The 16,602-nt window shown below is 47.2% G+C and overlaps 1 protein-coding gene and 1 long non-coding RNA gene across 2 annotated transcripts in view; one reads left to right on the forward strand and one right to left on the reverse strand.

Moving 5' to 3' along the window:
- LOC136011080 (uncharacterized) overlaps positions 1 to 16,602 on the reverse strand; it is a 104,820-nt gene that overhangs the window by 74,765 nt on the left and 13,453 nt on the right. The window lies entirely within an intron of this gene.
- On the forward strand, positions 10,086 to 14,303 carry FZD7 (frizzled class receptor 7). Its single transcript, XM_065670070.1, has 2 exons — positions 10,086 to 12,901; positions 13,464 to 14,303. Exon 1 carries the CDS (start codon positions 10,720 to 10,722, stop codon positions 12,436 to 12,438), a length of 1,719 nt encoding a protein of 572 aa, XP_065526142.1. The 5' UTR covers positions 10,086 to 10,719; the 3' UTR covers positions 12,439 to 12,901; positions 13,464 to 14,303.

Genomic DNA, 16,602 nt, shown 5'->3' on the forward strand with positions numbered 1-16,602 from the left:
TCCTCCAGTCAAGGGGGTGCTTGGGCTTGGAGGTAGCTATACAATTTGGGTTTACTCAGCTTTTGGGTTTGCTTCTGTTTATAGAGAGAAACACTTGGCATTTCTGCATTAAAAATGGACCTGATTTTTCTTTTAACTGTATGCTCATGAATAGGAAGAGAGTGTCACATACCCTCTTCCTATTCATGAAAGTATCTTTTTTCAAGTGTTTTTCAGAGAAAAAAATATTGGGATGATGTACATTTTGGGTTTTCCCCCATGGTGCTCCCACATGAGCTCCTATCCCAATTGTCATTTTTTTCCATCATGTTTGAAAAAGAGATTACTTCCAATCCTACCAGTAAATTGAATTTTCTTGGTGTTTTCAACAAACAATTCTTTTCAAGAGGGATTTTGATAGTGGAAAAAATGCGTACTTTGAGATCACTATTTTTCAAGATGGACAAAAGCTGGCCCTGTTAGGAAACAAGCCCTCAGACCCTAGGGAATTCATCTAGCAAAATACCACTTGTGCTGGCTTCCAGCTGCCTGGCTTCAGTTGCAGCTCACAAGCATCTTCATTGGGGTGGACCTCTGAAGAAGCTCAGAAGCAGCTTGGGTCCTTAGGTCTCCTCCCCACCCGTGGCCCTGGTGGTGGGCGCCCAGAGTCTGAGAGCATCTTAAAGGGAGAGAGGCAGTCTCACTTTAAAAAATCAGCAGAAAAAAACCCCACAAAACCTGAAACAAACAGCTTTAAGATATGCTTTTTTAGATTTCTAATGTTTTAAGCACAGCTCCTTAGAAATACTTGAAAACAGAACCTTTCTCTTCAAAATCATTGAGAAAATTTGGAAGCTGCTGAGTAGCTATTACTCAGCTGCTCAGGTTGCTTCAGAGAGCCCAGATTCACCCTATCTGTATAATATCTAGGGACCAACGCCTATAGGCTTTACTCACAAAGAGCTGACCCTTGTGGTCAGGGAGAGTGTTGAGTCACAGACACAGATGAAAATCAGATGGCTGCGGCAGCTCCCACCGCCTCGCCCTGCCCTGCTGCTCTCCCACAAGCAGCTGCCCCTCACATAAGGATCTCTGGGCCAAAAGCAAAGAGGCTCCAGGCATCACCTCAGTTTGGAGCCCAAGTGGGGAAGTAAGCCAGGGCAAAGTTTGAACTGCTCTAACATAGTGGGCTACACAACGGCAGCGCTGAGATGGCTTGGATCCGAGTCCAGATGTCCTTGCCCTGGAGGCAGCGATCCCTGGCACAGGGCAGGGGAATGAGCTGGGGACATTCACCACTTCAGCTGTCCCACTTCCCACAGGCTGTTTCATGAGTCAACACCCTCCTCTACCACGAGAATCTGCATGAATAAGATCTCACTGGGCAGAAAATGCCTGTACTGCTGTGTCTAGGAAATCACCAAGGACCACACTGCACTTGGTTCATAACAACAACACATTTTCAGAGGCTTATTGCCTCCCTAACCAGGGGCCATTGGCATGATGCTGGCTTCACCCAGCGATGGGGCTGTAATTCAAATTCAGGTAAAAGCAATTTAAAGCATCTCACAGACACCTGTGGATCACCGACCTTAAAATAACACTATCAATGTCTGTTTGCAATTTCCAGGATCACCACTTCTCCACCATTACAAACACACCATGTGGTGCAGTTTCTAAGATGCTACCGGAGGACCTGGGGTTTTTTTGCTCAGAAAATCGTTGTTTTAATTAGGTCATTTTCCTATATTATCATCATCATCCCCCCCCCCCCCCCCCCGCCACCTGCAACAGCCTTTACGAAAATAAACCACTAGGAGCCCAGCGAAGACACCGGCATTAACATCTCTACTTGTGCAATTGCACTTTAATAGTTATCAGCAGCTGGAATTTCAGTTTTCACACCCCAGGCTAAACCCTGCACCTACAGCAGCACGGGGCTGGGAGGCAGGGTCAAACAGAGGAATGCCACCTACTGCATTCCCAGCATCACTTCCTACACCGCAAGTCTGGCTGTGACGCTCACTCCTCGCCGCACCGGTGAGACCAGCCCCTGCCTGACTTGTACAACTCCCCTGAGCACGCCGCAGCCTCACTGAGCCCAGTGCAGGCTGCTCGCTCACATCAGAGAGAGAACAGCATCCTGCCAACGTTTATGATTTCCTTCAAAATCAGGCTTTTTGTCTAGGAGTGAGCTCTGCTCCAGGCAAAACACTCAAACCTGTTTGTAAACACTCCGGAGCAGCACAAGATTTGAACACTTTGGACTCCTACAATATTTATGTTTTCAGAGATGTTTTGTATTTTTGTAATTATAAAACACTGTTGCTTTTTAAAATGGCTGGTGGATACTCCATTACATTGGATTGTGAACATGAGCAAGTTCATCACTAAAAGCACGGCTTTACTCTACACATGTAGCAGCTAACAAAAATAAGGCTTTATGACTAGCTATAAGGTCAGTAAGTTGTAATCCTCTCACACCAACAACATGGTTCAACAAAAGTCCTACAGCAAACTGCATCCAGTTGCACTTGTGTAAGCAAAGCAATGAGAGTTAAAATTTGAGCTTGGATGCTGTACGTCTCCCCTTGAGGTGCTGAGAGTTTTCAGTTATCTCTAAACTCAAAGGGATGATCTGTGGAAGCAAGGAGAGCAGGACCTGCTATTTTTAGAAGTCAGGAGTGAAACAATCTACCACATCAAGCACATAAGAATTTGGCAGCAAATTGGGATTTGAGAGCTCTGAGTATCTTCCCCAAACTGAGCCTGCGGATTACAAAAGATCATAACCATGTCTGAAGTCACAAACATTTCCTCAGCATTTTAAACCCTTAAAAATGAAAAGAATTAAATACAAATATACACACATTCACTAAAATAACCTGTTCTGAGGTCTAGCAAAGAAAAATTGTAACTGTGGCCCAGGCAGACGTAGGGGCTGCAAACGCCATGCAGTATTAGACTGAATGTAGAGCAGAATTACAGATGTTACTTCGAATTTCCCAGCTTTGGTAGGTGCAAACCAGACATACAATGTTATTTCTTTTCAGCCCATATGAGAAAACGTTACATGCAGCGGAAATCTATTTCAGACAGCAGTGTTTCTTTAGCAGAATGGGATTTCTCTGATGCTTTGCTTTGCTCCATATGCTTTTAATTATTGCTCAATTCAAACAGCTATTTCTGCATTGACTTGCAGGAATCTCAGAAGGCACCTTCTACGTAGGCAAGAAGCATAGCCCATAAATAATTTCAAAAAGTATTAAAGAGGGGAAGCTTCATAGCTTTTCATTCCAATCTGACTATGTGGTATTTAAATAAACCTCTGTGGCTTTCCAGTAACATAGTAGGAACTCCCAGGTGGCAGGGCTGGGGGAAGAGAGGGAGGAGAGCACTAAACATACTAATGAACATGTAATTAAGAAAATGGGCTCTCATTCCCTTCAGAGACTCCATGAGGAGGGAGCTTATTTGAAGTGCTGCTTTCTGGTTCCCCTCCCTCCATGGAAGGAAATCAGCTTAATATCTCCAGCGCCATGCAGAGTACCAGCTCCAAGAGAGTCCAGTCAATGCAGACTGACACTGATGTAGACCATGGTTTAGGAAGAACTGGTTAAATAAAGGCAGAAGAGAGATGTGATGCTGGTCCACAGACTCCGTGAACTCAGTTTCTCAGGAGAGCTGTCTATAGGCACTGGCATTAGGTTTCTGCCCCTTTTCCTTAACAGTAGTGCTTTATTGGAATGCATTTTGGGTCACCGCTGCCTGGGGGCTGTCCTGGAAAGGGAAATTCTCCATGGAGCAGCATCAGCCATCTCCAGGGCTTGGAGGGACGCAGCAGACAGTATCCCTGCACAGCAAACCTTCACATGGCCTCAAGCAGGGAACCACTTCAGCATCTCCAGGGCATGACTGGGACCAAAGGAAGAAACAATTCTGTTGAACAGTTTAATTGTAATTGTGGAAGACAAGGGTTAATTTGTGCGAGCCTGTCAGGAAGAAGGAAAATAAAAGTAATTAAAATGTTTGTTTCTCTTTCCAATCCAATTTTGGAAGTGGAGTTGGTTAAGGAAATTTCACCCTAAACATAGGATGGTAGCGGTGATTGGTAATTTAAGCATTCATGGGAGGAGGAGAGAGGATTTTGTAAACAGGGGCTTAGGAATTCCTTAGCATCTTCAGACATCTGGCAGGTTCTGTATTGAATAACAGCTCTTCTTCCCTTGTTTTCAAAGCTTTGGAAACAACATATTTCTGGAGGCTACACTCATCTTTAGTGAGTCTTAATCAAGCAAAGACAAACCATTTGTTCGAACATCAGGCAGTGGCTTCCTGCCAGTATGATTGTTAGATGGCAGAACCATGTCCTAAGAGAGATGGCAACAGTCCCATTATTCAAGGCATTCTAAATTAGATTAATTACACCACTAGCATATGTAATAGCAGGGACTTAATGATATAGGGAATCTTTCCCGTCTCTTATTTTGGGCCAAATCCGGTTCTTTTTCCTACATAAACAGAGCTTGAGGCTTTGATGAGTATCCTGCTCTGTTTCCACTGAAACAAGTGAAACCTTACCCATCAACTCAAACAGGACAAGTGCAAGCCTTCAGTCTGTTCATTAAAGAGGATTTAAAATATCATCTCAAATAGATGAGTCTATAGAAAAAACTAAAACAAGGTTGGGCATAAATGACAAAAGACATAGCACAATGCGTTTCACCACTGCATCCCTCACAATCACAGGGCATCAACAGGAGAGTGATCAGAGCAACCACTCACTATATCTGCACCAACCCTGGTGCTGGAAACAAAACAGAAGTATATTCATTCGTAAGTATAGTGGCCCCATCTGCAATATGATGGGAAATTTATGCACAAACTTGAGAAACCTGGCTGGTTTTTATTAAATTGCTACATACCTCAGTCAGTCTTACACTGCTAGAGCTGCATACAGAAATGCTCCAGGAGAAGAGATTGAAGGCACACTAACGGCAGCTACACAAAGGGGACAGCTATATCAAGTTGGCTGGCTGAAGGAAGGACAACTAGCTTCTTTTGGCTTTTCTGCAGACAGCTGGGCTTTGTAATTGTGCAGCTCCTTCAGGAGGGACCTAGAGATCAGGTGTTAGCACTTGTCATTGGCCTCAGAAACTCAAAGGAGATTTATGGAAAGGGGAATCACACAGAAGGAACAGTAGTCATTGAAATCTGGAGGAAAAGGTATGTCTGAGAGTCTAGATGAGGTCAAGGATCCATAGTGCAGAAGAGAGGCTGGAGGTCTATAGTTCTGAGAAGGTGAGTTTGGACCACAAAAAGACACTAGCCAAATTCCCGAAAAACATTCCACAATGGTGAGAGCAAGCAGAGAAATGTATATCGATTTCTGTTTGGATCTGTAATACTTTTAAGCTTATAAAGCATTATTAATGCTGTTGTTTGCTAGAGACTTTTGCAGTCTTATGAGTCATTTTCACAGGCACTGGGAGAAGCTCAGAATAAGCTGGAGCACCCACAAGGCTGAGACTCCTGCAGCATTTGAGAGAAGGTGGCCAGGGGCAGAGAGAAGGGAGCCTGAGGCAGCTCCACCCCAAACAGTTTTCCCTGTGGTGCTGCCCAGACTAATCCATCGCATATCCAACTGTACATGCAATTCGCTACAACAGCCCTGGAAGAGTCCAAGCACCCAGAATGATCACAGGGTCTGGCTGATAATACTGCTATCAGCAGAGAATTTGTCTTGCTAAAAAACCCACCTCACTTAAGGAAGTGTAATAGGGAGGAATTGCCTGCATTTTATACTAAACATCCTCTGCAACCCTAAAAATGTGAGAAAGCAGACTGAATTCACTTTAAAGAAATGGGGGAATTCAAAGTGCCATGCAAGGGTTAAAATGTAACTGATGTCCTCACTGAACTGCTGAGTAGGGATGAGCAGATCAGCTCCAGGTTTTGTTTTCTTATTCATGGATCTAGGAGATGAAAGCAATCATCAGCCTGATAGCCCATCTTTGTGAATGTTTCCTAATGTTTTCCCCAATTTGATCATAAATGTGGAAGGCAGTGCTGCTTCCCTGTATCCTTTGGGATACTACTTCATAAGCTAATAATTACCTTACCAATTCATGATGCAACCAGCTTTTACCTCTTTCACTGTGGGAAACCACATCCCCTCCAGCAGCATCCCCTTCCTTTTGTCACCTGTGCCCTCCCCATATGCTCTTTTCAAGCAGTTTCTTATGTCTTCAATCTAATTTCAAATTATGGCTCCATGATGGTGGGCAGGGGCTTGCCTTCCCCACTCCCTGCCTGTGAAATACCAGGCTCCCCCTCCTCATTACAGAAAGACTAGATTTCTTCAGTGAGCTCAGACAAGACACAAGTTAATCTATCGGACTGATAGAAATGCAAGCAGATATAATACTGTGAGCTTACTTTATTTCTAATTATGCAAATAATTATGTAAAATAGGCAAATGTATCATTTCCCCCCAGGCTCCTGGCACTTCCCCACTAAGCTTTAGGGAGTGCAAATTTTGATATTCTTAGCTCAATAGCCTGCCTGATCATGTAAGTCTACATGTGAGTATGCTTCAAAATGATGAGGTTAAAAGTGTCATGGAAGTTATTCACCAAATGTAACTGGGACAAACCTCACAGATGAGGCAGTGGCACTGGGGCACTAGTGACAGAACTGGTTAGCAGGGCAGCTAGTGAGGCCCATCAAGTTTCTGGTGGAAGGAGAAGGGGGAAGCAATGGTCTTTGTTCTTCTGAGGGAAAAGAGGACTGGAAGCCGTGCAATAGGTAATGTGAAAATGCTCACCCTCGGGCACCCAAAATAAGTGGTGGGGTGGGGAGGGGGTGTTTTGTTTTGATTTCCTTCCCCCCATGGGAAGAGTTTTCTATCAGATGGGATAGGAAACAAGGGAAAATATATTGGCCCAATTTAAGGAGGCTTTAAAACAGCAGGAAAAGACATTATGTAGAAATGCTGCTCCTCACTCTGACTTAGCTTGGAAGTTGAACGGGATTTATTTTTAAATGTGTATAAAGACAGATAATTGTTTATTCCTAACAATTCCTCCCTAGGAAGCCAGGACTTTGCTTGCAAAGGTTTCTTGCTGACAAACCATGCAGATGCTTAGAACACTGGTGGTTAGGAGACTTCTAGAGAAAACCTTTTGAACTGCTGTGTGGTGGCAATAGACAATTTCTCGGATGCTGCCAAGTCCGGCGCAGCACGTTTGTTCTGGGTGGCTGATAACCTGGCTAACGCTGCCTGATGAGAATCCCTCATTTCCCTGCTGCGGGGAAATTTAAGTAATTTTGCAGGCTAACGCTTGTGAATTTAGATTGAGGTAAAAACAGGAGACAGCACAAGTTTGCTGCCTTTCAAAGCATTGGCTGATGGTGCTCATGGAGTTTCTGGATGCTTCGGGATACCCGGCATTTTGGGGCTCTTTGTAATTACCCCTTGAAAGCTGTCGGGATGTCCTAGACTGACTTAGGAGCCTGGGACTGTCTTAGGTGACAATCTGCTGTTTTGAGCCTGCCACTGCCTCTCTCAGTGATTGTATCCTATCTCCCAGTGGGTCTAAATAGGAAAAAAAAAAAAACCCCTTTTGGTATTTGGTAACATGCCCAAGCGACTTTTTTTCTCCATCTTAGTAAATCCTGTTGCACATTCCTGCCATATGGGATGGCCTAGCAGCACCATTACATGCAAAGTTTACTCTCTTCTCATATTCTTAAGAAACAATCTAGGATATAGCTTTTCTTCCTTCTTCGTTCCTGCCTTCTTTCTTTTTCCCTTTTGCTTCACTCCAATTATACATTATGTTCATGATAAGTATAATGGAGTCACACAGCTTTTATAGCACATACCAGAGCTCCCAGTCATCTCTGTTTGTACCGTGGTTTGGATGAATGACTCTAACAAATGGGACCAGTAGGAAACAGGGAGAACGACTGATGCCATCTGCCCTGTCTTGTAAATAAATACCCGGTCAAAGTCTTGCCACTTGATTTGACATTCCTTACTCTGAATAGTTTCTGTCACTGTCTCCCTATTGCTGAAAGATAGTTTCTTGCAATACAATTTTACTAGCTCTGCACTTGTCTCTTTACATGCAGAAAGCAGAACTAGCAATGCATGGGGCAGAAAGTTTGCAGTTGCTTTACTTTCTCTGCATTGTCATTGCCTGCCAGTGAAACATCTCCTTTCATCCAGTGCTTTTCATAGTGAATATCACAAAATGCTTTGCAGATGAAGTCAGCCATATAAGCCAAAGTGAAAAATAGAGGCTTTAAGGTGATTATAACAGATAGGTGACTGAACAGCTCACAGAGTGCTATAGAAAGATGGCATGGAAAGGAAAAAAAAGGAAAAGAAAAGACTGGAAAGAATATATTTTTTAAGGTTACTAAAGCCAAGGAACAAACAACAGAGTAGACAAGTTTGTGTAACTTTTTACCATGGGAGGTTATTTAGGTGAAGAGTATCTCAAAAACCTGCTTAGTCACTAGGTGCAGAAAAGTAAGGAATTTAGATGATAGGCCTTAACAAACAAAAACCCTGAAGCTCCTCTAAGGTACACGTAAATAGCTGTAACTGAGAATGAAGACAAGACCTAGGTTTTTGTTCCAGAAGCAACTGCTGCAGCCACAAGCACCTAGTCCTGCTCGTACATATTTTTGAGAGCACAGTATTATTTTTAAAAACACGTCCACTTTTAGAGGAGTACATTTATTTCAGTAAGCTCGCTTCTGTCAACTTCTCTCAACAAATGTAACAAAAGCTGCAGCTCCATGTCTAACTGGCACGAGGACACATTGTTCATGGGCAGGAGAGGATATGGGAAACATTTGTCCAACAATTGCTGTTGTGGTTCCCTGAGCCAAACGCTGCTCTCTTGAACTGCCCTGGAGAATGTACAGATTGGTGTATTTGCTTAGCTGCTAATAGGAGCACAGTCCCGAGGAGCAAAACTAAGAATTTGAATAATATGGTTCAGGGGATGTCTATCCTCAAAGGGAGGGATGGGGTATATTGAATAATACTTGGCCGACGCCTTTCTTTGACCACAGGCTCTGGTAGGCCAATGTGAAGGAAAAGCAGGCCTTGTTGCAGGCTTTTGTTGAGCACATACTTTCTCTGTGTATGTTCCAGAAGCTGGATGGTTCCAGCAACCCTTATTTCAGTGGTGCACCTCAAAACACAGCTATGCTGCAAAACCTACACTTCTGTCCTTGGCAAATACACGCTGGCCTACGTCTGTTCAGCATCAGCCAGCAGCTGGTAGCAGCCCTCTCCCAACCTCTGCCATTTTCTCTCTTGTAGGCAGGCTGGGCACTTCCACAGAGGAACTGCTGCTTTTTTTACAGTCTTTTTCGAGTGTCTTAACGGGTTGCAGCAGTGCAGATGGGGATTTAAAATTTCTCCTCTCTGCTTAGGTAACACTGGACGTTTCAAAAAAAGCCGCCTTCCCCCAGCTAAAGCTTAGATCTGCATGAATAAAGCGTTTATTCTGCCAGCAGAAAGCAACGGTCATGCTGCGATAACAAATCAAACCCCCCACGCTGGGGGAGGTGATGGCGCGCAGACATGCAACGCAATCCCGACAGCGAAATCGGCTCCTTCTGCAAACGCACCCGGGCGCTGGGGCCTTTTTTATTTTCCCTTTTATTTTTCCCCCGTTCTTTTTCAATAACCGCGGGCACAGGCAGCTGTTTGCGTTTTCAAAGCCCGCTCAGAAAGCAGCCAGTTAATTTTAGTTTGCTCGGGCCACCCTGAGCGAGCTGGCTACGTCCCCCCTCCCTTCCCTTCCCTTCCCGGCTCTGCCCTGCGGCACGGGGAGGGAGGGTTGAATGGGGGCCCGAGGGGCCCCGGGGCAGCTCCTCCTCCTCACTCCCCCGCCCCGCCCCGCCGGGAATGGGAAAAAGTTGGGAACAACTTTTCCCCCCTTCGAAGGCTCGGGCTCCTCCTCCCTAACCCGCCCCCGCACGCTCGCCCCGCCCCCTGCGCTGCGATTGGCGGGCGGGCACGGCGAGGCCCCGCCCCCGGCGGGGTTTGTGAATGGGGCCGGGGGCAGGGGCGGGGCTCCGCGGCGCGCCCGCACGTATATGTGTCTTTTTTTTTGTGCCGGCGCGGCCGCGGGCCGGGAGCTGCGGTGCGGGCGGAGCCGAGCGGAGCCAGGCGGGAGATAGCACGGCCGCCCCGGACGCACAGCCCGCAGCGGCACCCATCGGGAGCGGAGCCCAGCCGAGCCGCGGGGAGGATCGCGCAGTAATTGGATTTTAAAAGTTACTTAAGCCCCGCAGTAAAATACACGGCTCATCCGGGCGCGGTAGTAATCCGGTTAGCCGTAATCTAAATCCCCGGCGCCGGGGCCGCGGAGCCGAGCGGGGAGCAGCGCCTCAGCCTCGCCGCCGTCACCGCGGGACCCTGCGCGGAGCTGGTCAGAGCCGTCGCCGGGCTTAGAGCGCGTTTCCCAGTCGGCTTCACCAGCGGGAGCAGCTCCGGAAACTTTCTCCGGGGGACGCTCCGGTGCGCTGCGAAGAGTCGACCCACCGGAGCCCAGCAACAAAGTCGCGGAGGTACGGCGCGGAGCAGCGCTCCTCTCGCCGCTGCGGAAGGGGGCCCGCCGCCGCCCTCCGGGCGCTGATGCCCTTGGGGTCTCGCGTCGCCCGGCTCTGAAGGACTCCCCGAGGTTCCCCGGGCCATCCGCTGCCCCGGCGATGCGGACTGGAGTAGGCGGCGGAGCGGCAGCCGCCGGCTGCCCTTTTCTGGGGCTGGCCGCGCTGCTGGCCGCCCTGCTGTGGACCCCTGCAAGCGCGGCGGCGCAACAGTACCACGGCGAGAAGGGCATCTCCGTGCCGGACCACGGCTTCTGCCAACCCATCTCCATCCCGCTCTGCACGGATATCGCCTACAACCAGACCATCCTGCCCAACCTGCTGGGCCACACCAACCAGGAGGACGCGGGGTTGGAGGTGCACCAGTTCTACCCGCTGGTCAAGGTGCAGTGCTCGGCCGAGCTCAAGTTTTTCCTCTGCTCCATGTACGCGCCGGTGTGCACCGTGCTGGAGCAGGCCATCCCGCCCTGCCGCTCTCTCTGCGAGCGGGCCCGCCAGGGGTGCGAGGCCCTCATGAACAAATTCGGCTTCCAGTGGCCAGAGCGGCTCCGCTGCGAGAACTTCCCCGTCCACGGCGCGGGCGAGATCTGCGTGGGGCAGAACACGTCGGACGCGCCGCCGGGGTCTGGCGGCGCGGCGGGCCGGGGGGCCACTGCCCACCCCACGGCTGGCTACCTTCCCGACTTCCTCACCCCGCCACAGCCCCCCTCCGGCTTCTCCTTTTCCTGCCCACGGCAGCTCAAAGTGCCCTCTTACTTGGGCTACCGGTTCCTAGGGGAGCGGGACTGCGGGGCCCCCTGCGAGCCGGCCCGACCCAACGGGCTCATGTACTTCAAGGAGGCAGAGGTGCGATTTGCCCGACTGTGGGTAGGTGTGTGGTCTGTGCTCTGCTGCGCCTCCACCCTCTTCACCGTGCTCACCTACCTGGTGGACATGCGCCGTTTCAGCTATCCGGAGCGGCCCATCATCTTCCTCTCGGGCTGCTACTTCATGGTAGCTGTGGCCTATGCTGCAGGCTTCTTGCTGGAAGAGCGGGTGGTGTGTCTGGAGCGCTTCTCTGAGGACGGCTACCGCACTGTGGCCCAAGGCACCAAGAAAGAAGGCTGCACCATCCTCTTCATGATCCTCTACTTCTTTGGCATGGCCAGCTCCATCTGGTGGGTCATCCTGTCTCTCACCTGGTTCCTGGCTGCTGGCATGAAATGGGGCCATGAGGCCATTGAGGCCAACTCCCAGTATTTCCATCTGGCTGCCTGGGCTGTGCCCGCTGTCAAAACCATCACCATCTTGGCCATGGGGCAGGTGGATGGGGATGTACTCAGTGGAGTGTGTTATGTAGGTATCTACAGTGTGGACTCGCTGCGGGGCTTTGTGCTGGCACCCTTGTTTGTATACCTCTTCATTGGCACTTCCTTCTTGCTTGCTGGCTTTGTGTCCTTGTTTCGCATCCGCACCATCATGAAGCATGATGGCACCAAGACGGAGAAACTGGAGAAGCTGATGGTGCGCATTGGTGTCTTCAGTGTCCTGTACACTGTGCCTGCCACCATTGTCCTGGCATGTTACTTTTATGAGCAGGCTTTCCGTGGCACTTGGGAGAAGACATGGCTCCTCCAGACCTGCAAAAGCTATGCTGTGCCCTGTCCCAGCCATTTTGCCCCTATGAGCCCAGACTTCACGGTCTTCATGATCAAGTACCTCATGACCATGATTGTTGGGATCACGACTGGCTTCTGGATCTGGTCTGGCAAAACCCTTCAGTCCTGGCGGCGCTTCTACCACAGACTCAGTACTGGCAGCAAAGGCGAGACGGCAGTATGAGACCCCCCCAATCCCCTCACACACGCATGCACACACAGAGGAGGCGGCAATGGCTCCCTGAAGAGGGAGGAAGGGAGGCTTGTCCAAACTTTTTCTTCCTCCCAGAGGGTTTGAAACAAACAAAAATCTTTGCAGAAAGGCTCAGATGGACTGTGTCCAATGGTGCTTATGCCCAGCTAAGTGGAAGAGCACAGAAAAAGAGGCCACTGGTAGGATGGGAGAGTCCTTCGTGCTCAAGAAGTCCCCTTGTGCTACCCCTGTGTAGGGGGAAAAAACCCAGCCTTACTTAAAACATCCTTGGACATGCGGGAGGGGAAGCCAAATTCGTTCAGCTGCCCCTGCCGAGAAGCAGCCAAACCATCTCTGAATTGCTGGGGTCAAACTGCGGTGTGGGCCGGGTAACCCTGGCTCGAGCCTGAGCTTGCTGCCTGCTTGGCTCCTTCCAGCTCGGCGGAGCCACCACGTGAGTACCGCACAGCCTGCTACGGCCCGGTGGGGTGCCTCTGCTCTGTCAGTTCCTTTTTACCTCAGTTATACCTCTTGTAATTGTTTTAAAGTGAAAATTCGGCCCTCAGTCCGTTGTTCTTGCTGCTGTGGGGAAGGAGGGAGTTGCTATTCCACACCCTGAAAAGAAATGACTTGTTGCTTTTCAGCAGAAGGCTTTTCCCCCTTGCCTTTGTTCTAGGAGACAAAGGGGGAAACAAAAGTGTTTTCTATGTAGAAAGGCATAAGCATGGGATCGTTTTTTATGGGCAAACTAACAAAAAGAAGTCGTTGAGGTTCACTCTTGGATGTGAGAAGCTCACAGAAATAAACATTCCTTTTATGAAAAAAGGAGGCGGCAGGATGTTTCCCTGCCGTTCGATGTGGGTCTCTTTTCTAAGCTGAAGGAAACGCAAGACTTAGAGGGCAAGAAGAGTGTAACCAAGAGCACCTGCCAAAACAAGAGCCATTAAAATATGTAACATAAAGATACCAGTTTGCTCTTTCCTTCCCATAAACCTGCTTTCTCTCCCGCTTTGCAGCGGGCTCGCTGCAGGTAAAGTCAACACACAGATGGCTTCCGGGGACGGGAGGAACAGTTTTGGCTCACGATGGACCCTGTGCCTGCTCCTCAGGTTCCCTGAGCTGCGCGGCTGTGACTCCTGGCACAGGAGGGGGCTGAGGTTTAGAAACAAGCAGTTGCTGCGAGTGAGGAGCCTTCTAATTTCAACTAAAATACAGCTGGTTCAGTTTCCAGGGCTCACCTCTCGGAAGGAAAGACATTAAAAAATCAACCATCGGATGCTTCGTTTTCTTTTTGAAATGTGACAGATTTTTCTATTCTGAAATTTGTATGTTGCCTTGTTCCTATTTTATTTTTTGCATACTCCTTTCACCTTTATACTCACTGAAGGGTTGTTTTTATAAGTATATGTTTGTGTGTGTATATTCTTGCCTAAGGACAAAATAAGACATTCTGGATTTTTAGCAAGTCTCTGCCCTATAGCTGCTCTTCACTTTCTTTGGCGGAAGGAAAAGTGTCGAATGAAATTTGAAAGAGAAAACCTGTTCAGGGTGAGGGGCAGACTGCTGCTGTCTGAGGGCATACCAGTAGTCTGGGCATGAGGAATGGGCCCATCAGCCAAATCCTTTGGTAGATCTGATTTCAGACTTGCAGAGCTTGGGTTTTTGTCTTTTATCATGTGCACGTGGAAGAAAAACAAATGCGTAAGACAAGTGCAGTATGTATATTTTGTAAATCTCATTTTTGTAAGAAAATATGTATTTATGTTTTTACTTGATTTTTTTTTTTTTGAAGGTCTGTATGAGGCCCTGCTTCATCCCGTGTACAGATCACTAAATAAATAATTTTTAATACAAGGGCTCTGATGAAGTTCTTTCCATCTTTGACCACTCATAGAAGTGGTTATAGAAGGAGGGAAGGGGGGCAGCTCTGTGAGTGGTGTCTCTCCTCCTGCTTTGTTGTGGGAGATGCAAGGGACTTTTGGGTGAATGCACTGAGCAGAAACTCAGCTGTGATTAGAAACTGGCCCCTCACAGCAGGAGACTGCATTTTCAGACCATTTCAAATGTTTGCCCTTGTGTGAGATACTTGCATCCTCACCAAGTTTTCCTTCCAGGCTCTACTGCTTGCTGAAGGTGAGCTGATAAACCAGTTTCCTTATCTGGAAAATAAGGATAATGCTCTCTTCCCATTCCAAAAGAACTTTGAGGGTGAGAACCAGAGGGTGCTATAAGTGCTGTAAATTAAATCCTCATTTCGATGGGTGGGGTGTTTTAGGGAAACACTCAGGAGTAGGTCCTTTTCAATAGCTTTCAAATGGCAGGGTTTTGAACTGGCTGTTTTCTCCCCCAGCACCTTTGCTATCTCAAATTTTGTTCAGGTGAATTTTACTTTAATCTTAATAGCTAGCCCGAAGCCTACATTCTTTCTTATCACAGTCATCTGAAAGCTGATAGCTTCAATGGAATGGTCTATTTTACTTCGGGTTTCTTGTGTTGTTTTTTTTTTTTTTTTTAACTGAAATGAATGTTTAGAACTCAAGCTGTGTTGCTACAATCATGGAAAGTGCCCCAGCAAACATAATTTTACACCTATTAAAGGATGGTAGTTTCCAGCTTTTCTCTCACAATAATTTCAGCCTAGTTATTTGGTTCATCACCCTTCCTTTGCCTTAAACTACGCCTATACTAAAATTTAAGTTACAGAACAGAGATGGAGCCAAATGCCATCATGGTAGCTGTGGTTGCACTGCAATGTTGTCTCATTTACTGAACACAGTGTGCAATAGTTGCACTTCCAGGGCACTATTTTATTTGGACGTTGCTGTCAAACACAACCTTTCACATTGACAGCACATGAGCTACTGATTCAAGTTCTTTTCAGAGCTAGCACCATTCATGCTGACTAGAAAAGCCACATCTTTTATTTAAAAACACTCTAGTTGCTCCCCAGAATCACTCGTCAAGTTTCCTTTCTGAAAAGGCCTTTGCTCTCCTGCAAGTCAGGCTGCTTCAAACTGCTCCATGACATGCGCTTGCTGATCATTGCTATGGGGGGTTTCATTCCACTCACTTAGGAAACCTGAACCTTTTTATAAACATTTCCTTCCATTAATCCATCAGTGTTGGCTGGAGTGATGGAACGGCTGGAACAGTTCGTGCTCTGAAGGACCGGGAACCGATGGGAGCAGCGGTGTGACTGACATCCCTGTACTGGGCAGCCACACCTGCATCACTAAACATGCAATTAATCCTTAATACATCATGGACAGCTAAGCCCACAGCGCACGCAAGCAGCCTGTCCCGCTGCTCTTCTGTCCACTCAGCACCCATCACTGCTAGCTGAATGAGAAGCTCCATTTAGGTGTGAGCACTACTCTTTTGTCCATATGTGGAAAAAATTAGACTTCTTTTTGTTCATGAGACATTCATATCTGAAAGGAAATGTGTCTGTTTCCACCAGAAACAACTAAAGCTGAATGCTTTTATTTCAGTATTTCCTATTAGGTACTTCTGGATTTCAAGTCACTCATGCAAAACTATCAAAACCCTGGGATTTGAGTTGGGTTTTCAAATTTGAGATTGGAGGTGAAATTCGATGCTGCTGCTGCTGTAAAGTAGAAGCAACTGCTACTCACTTTTAAGCAGATGTGACTTGCATTGAATTTGCTCACAGTGGAAACAATTTGGAGAATTTCAAGTAGTGATAGTGTCTGGCCTTCTGGAATAAAAATCTCTATCACCATTATGATAACAAAGTGGTAGCTAAGTCTCAGAATGGAGTACAACTGAAAAAATCTCTTTCTGAAGCTGGCTGGAGAAAAAGGAGGGAAAATAAACCTGTATTAACCTTTGCTAACCACTGCAAAACAATTTTGTTTTCACTAATGTTTAAGTCCACTTTCAGTTAACAGTTTTTTAAGTCTAAGAAGTTTCCTGCCCTTCACCTTTGGCTCTTGTCTATGCAGCATTTTTAGTTTACAAGGTACTGGCAAGTAATAGTTATCATTCATCAAGATCTTTCTATGTTTACACCATATACTACATTTTCAGGAGAAACACATAGACACTGGTTCTTCAGTTTCAGAGACATTTACGCTACTTTCTAGAAGAAAGTAATATTATTTCAGGCAAGCTAAACAGGAAGCTTTAACAGTT

Source organism: Lathamus discolor, chromosome 3 (assembly GCF_037157495.1).
Source record: "Lathamus discolor isolate bLatDis1 chromosome 3, bLatDis1.hap1, whole genome shotgun sequence".
NCBI lineage: Eukaryota > Metazoa > Chordata > Aves > Psittaciformes > Psittacidae > Lathamus > Lathamus discolor.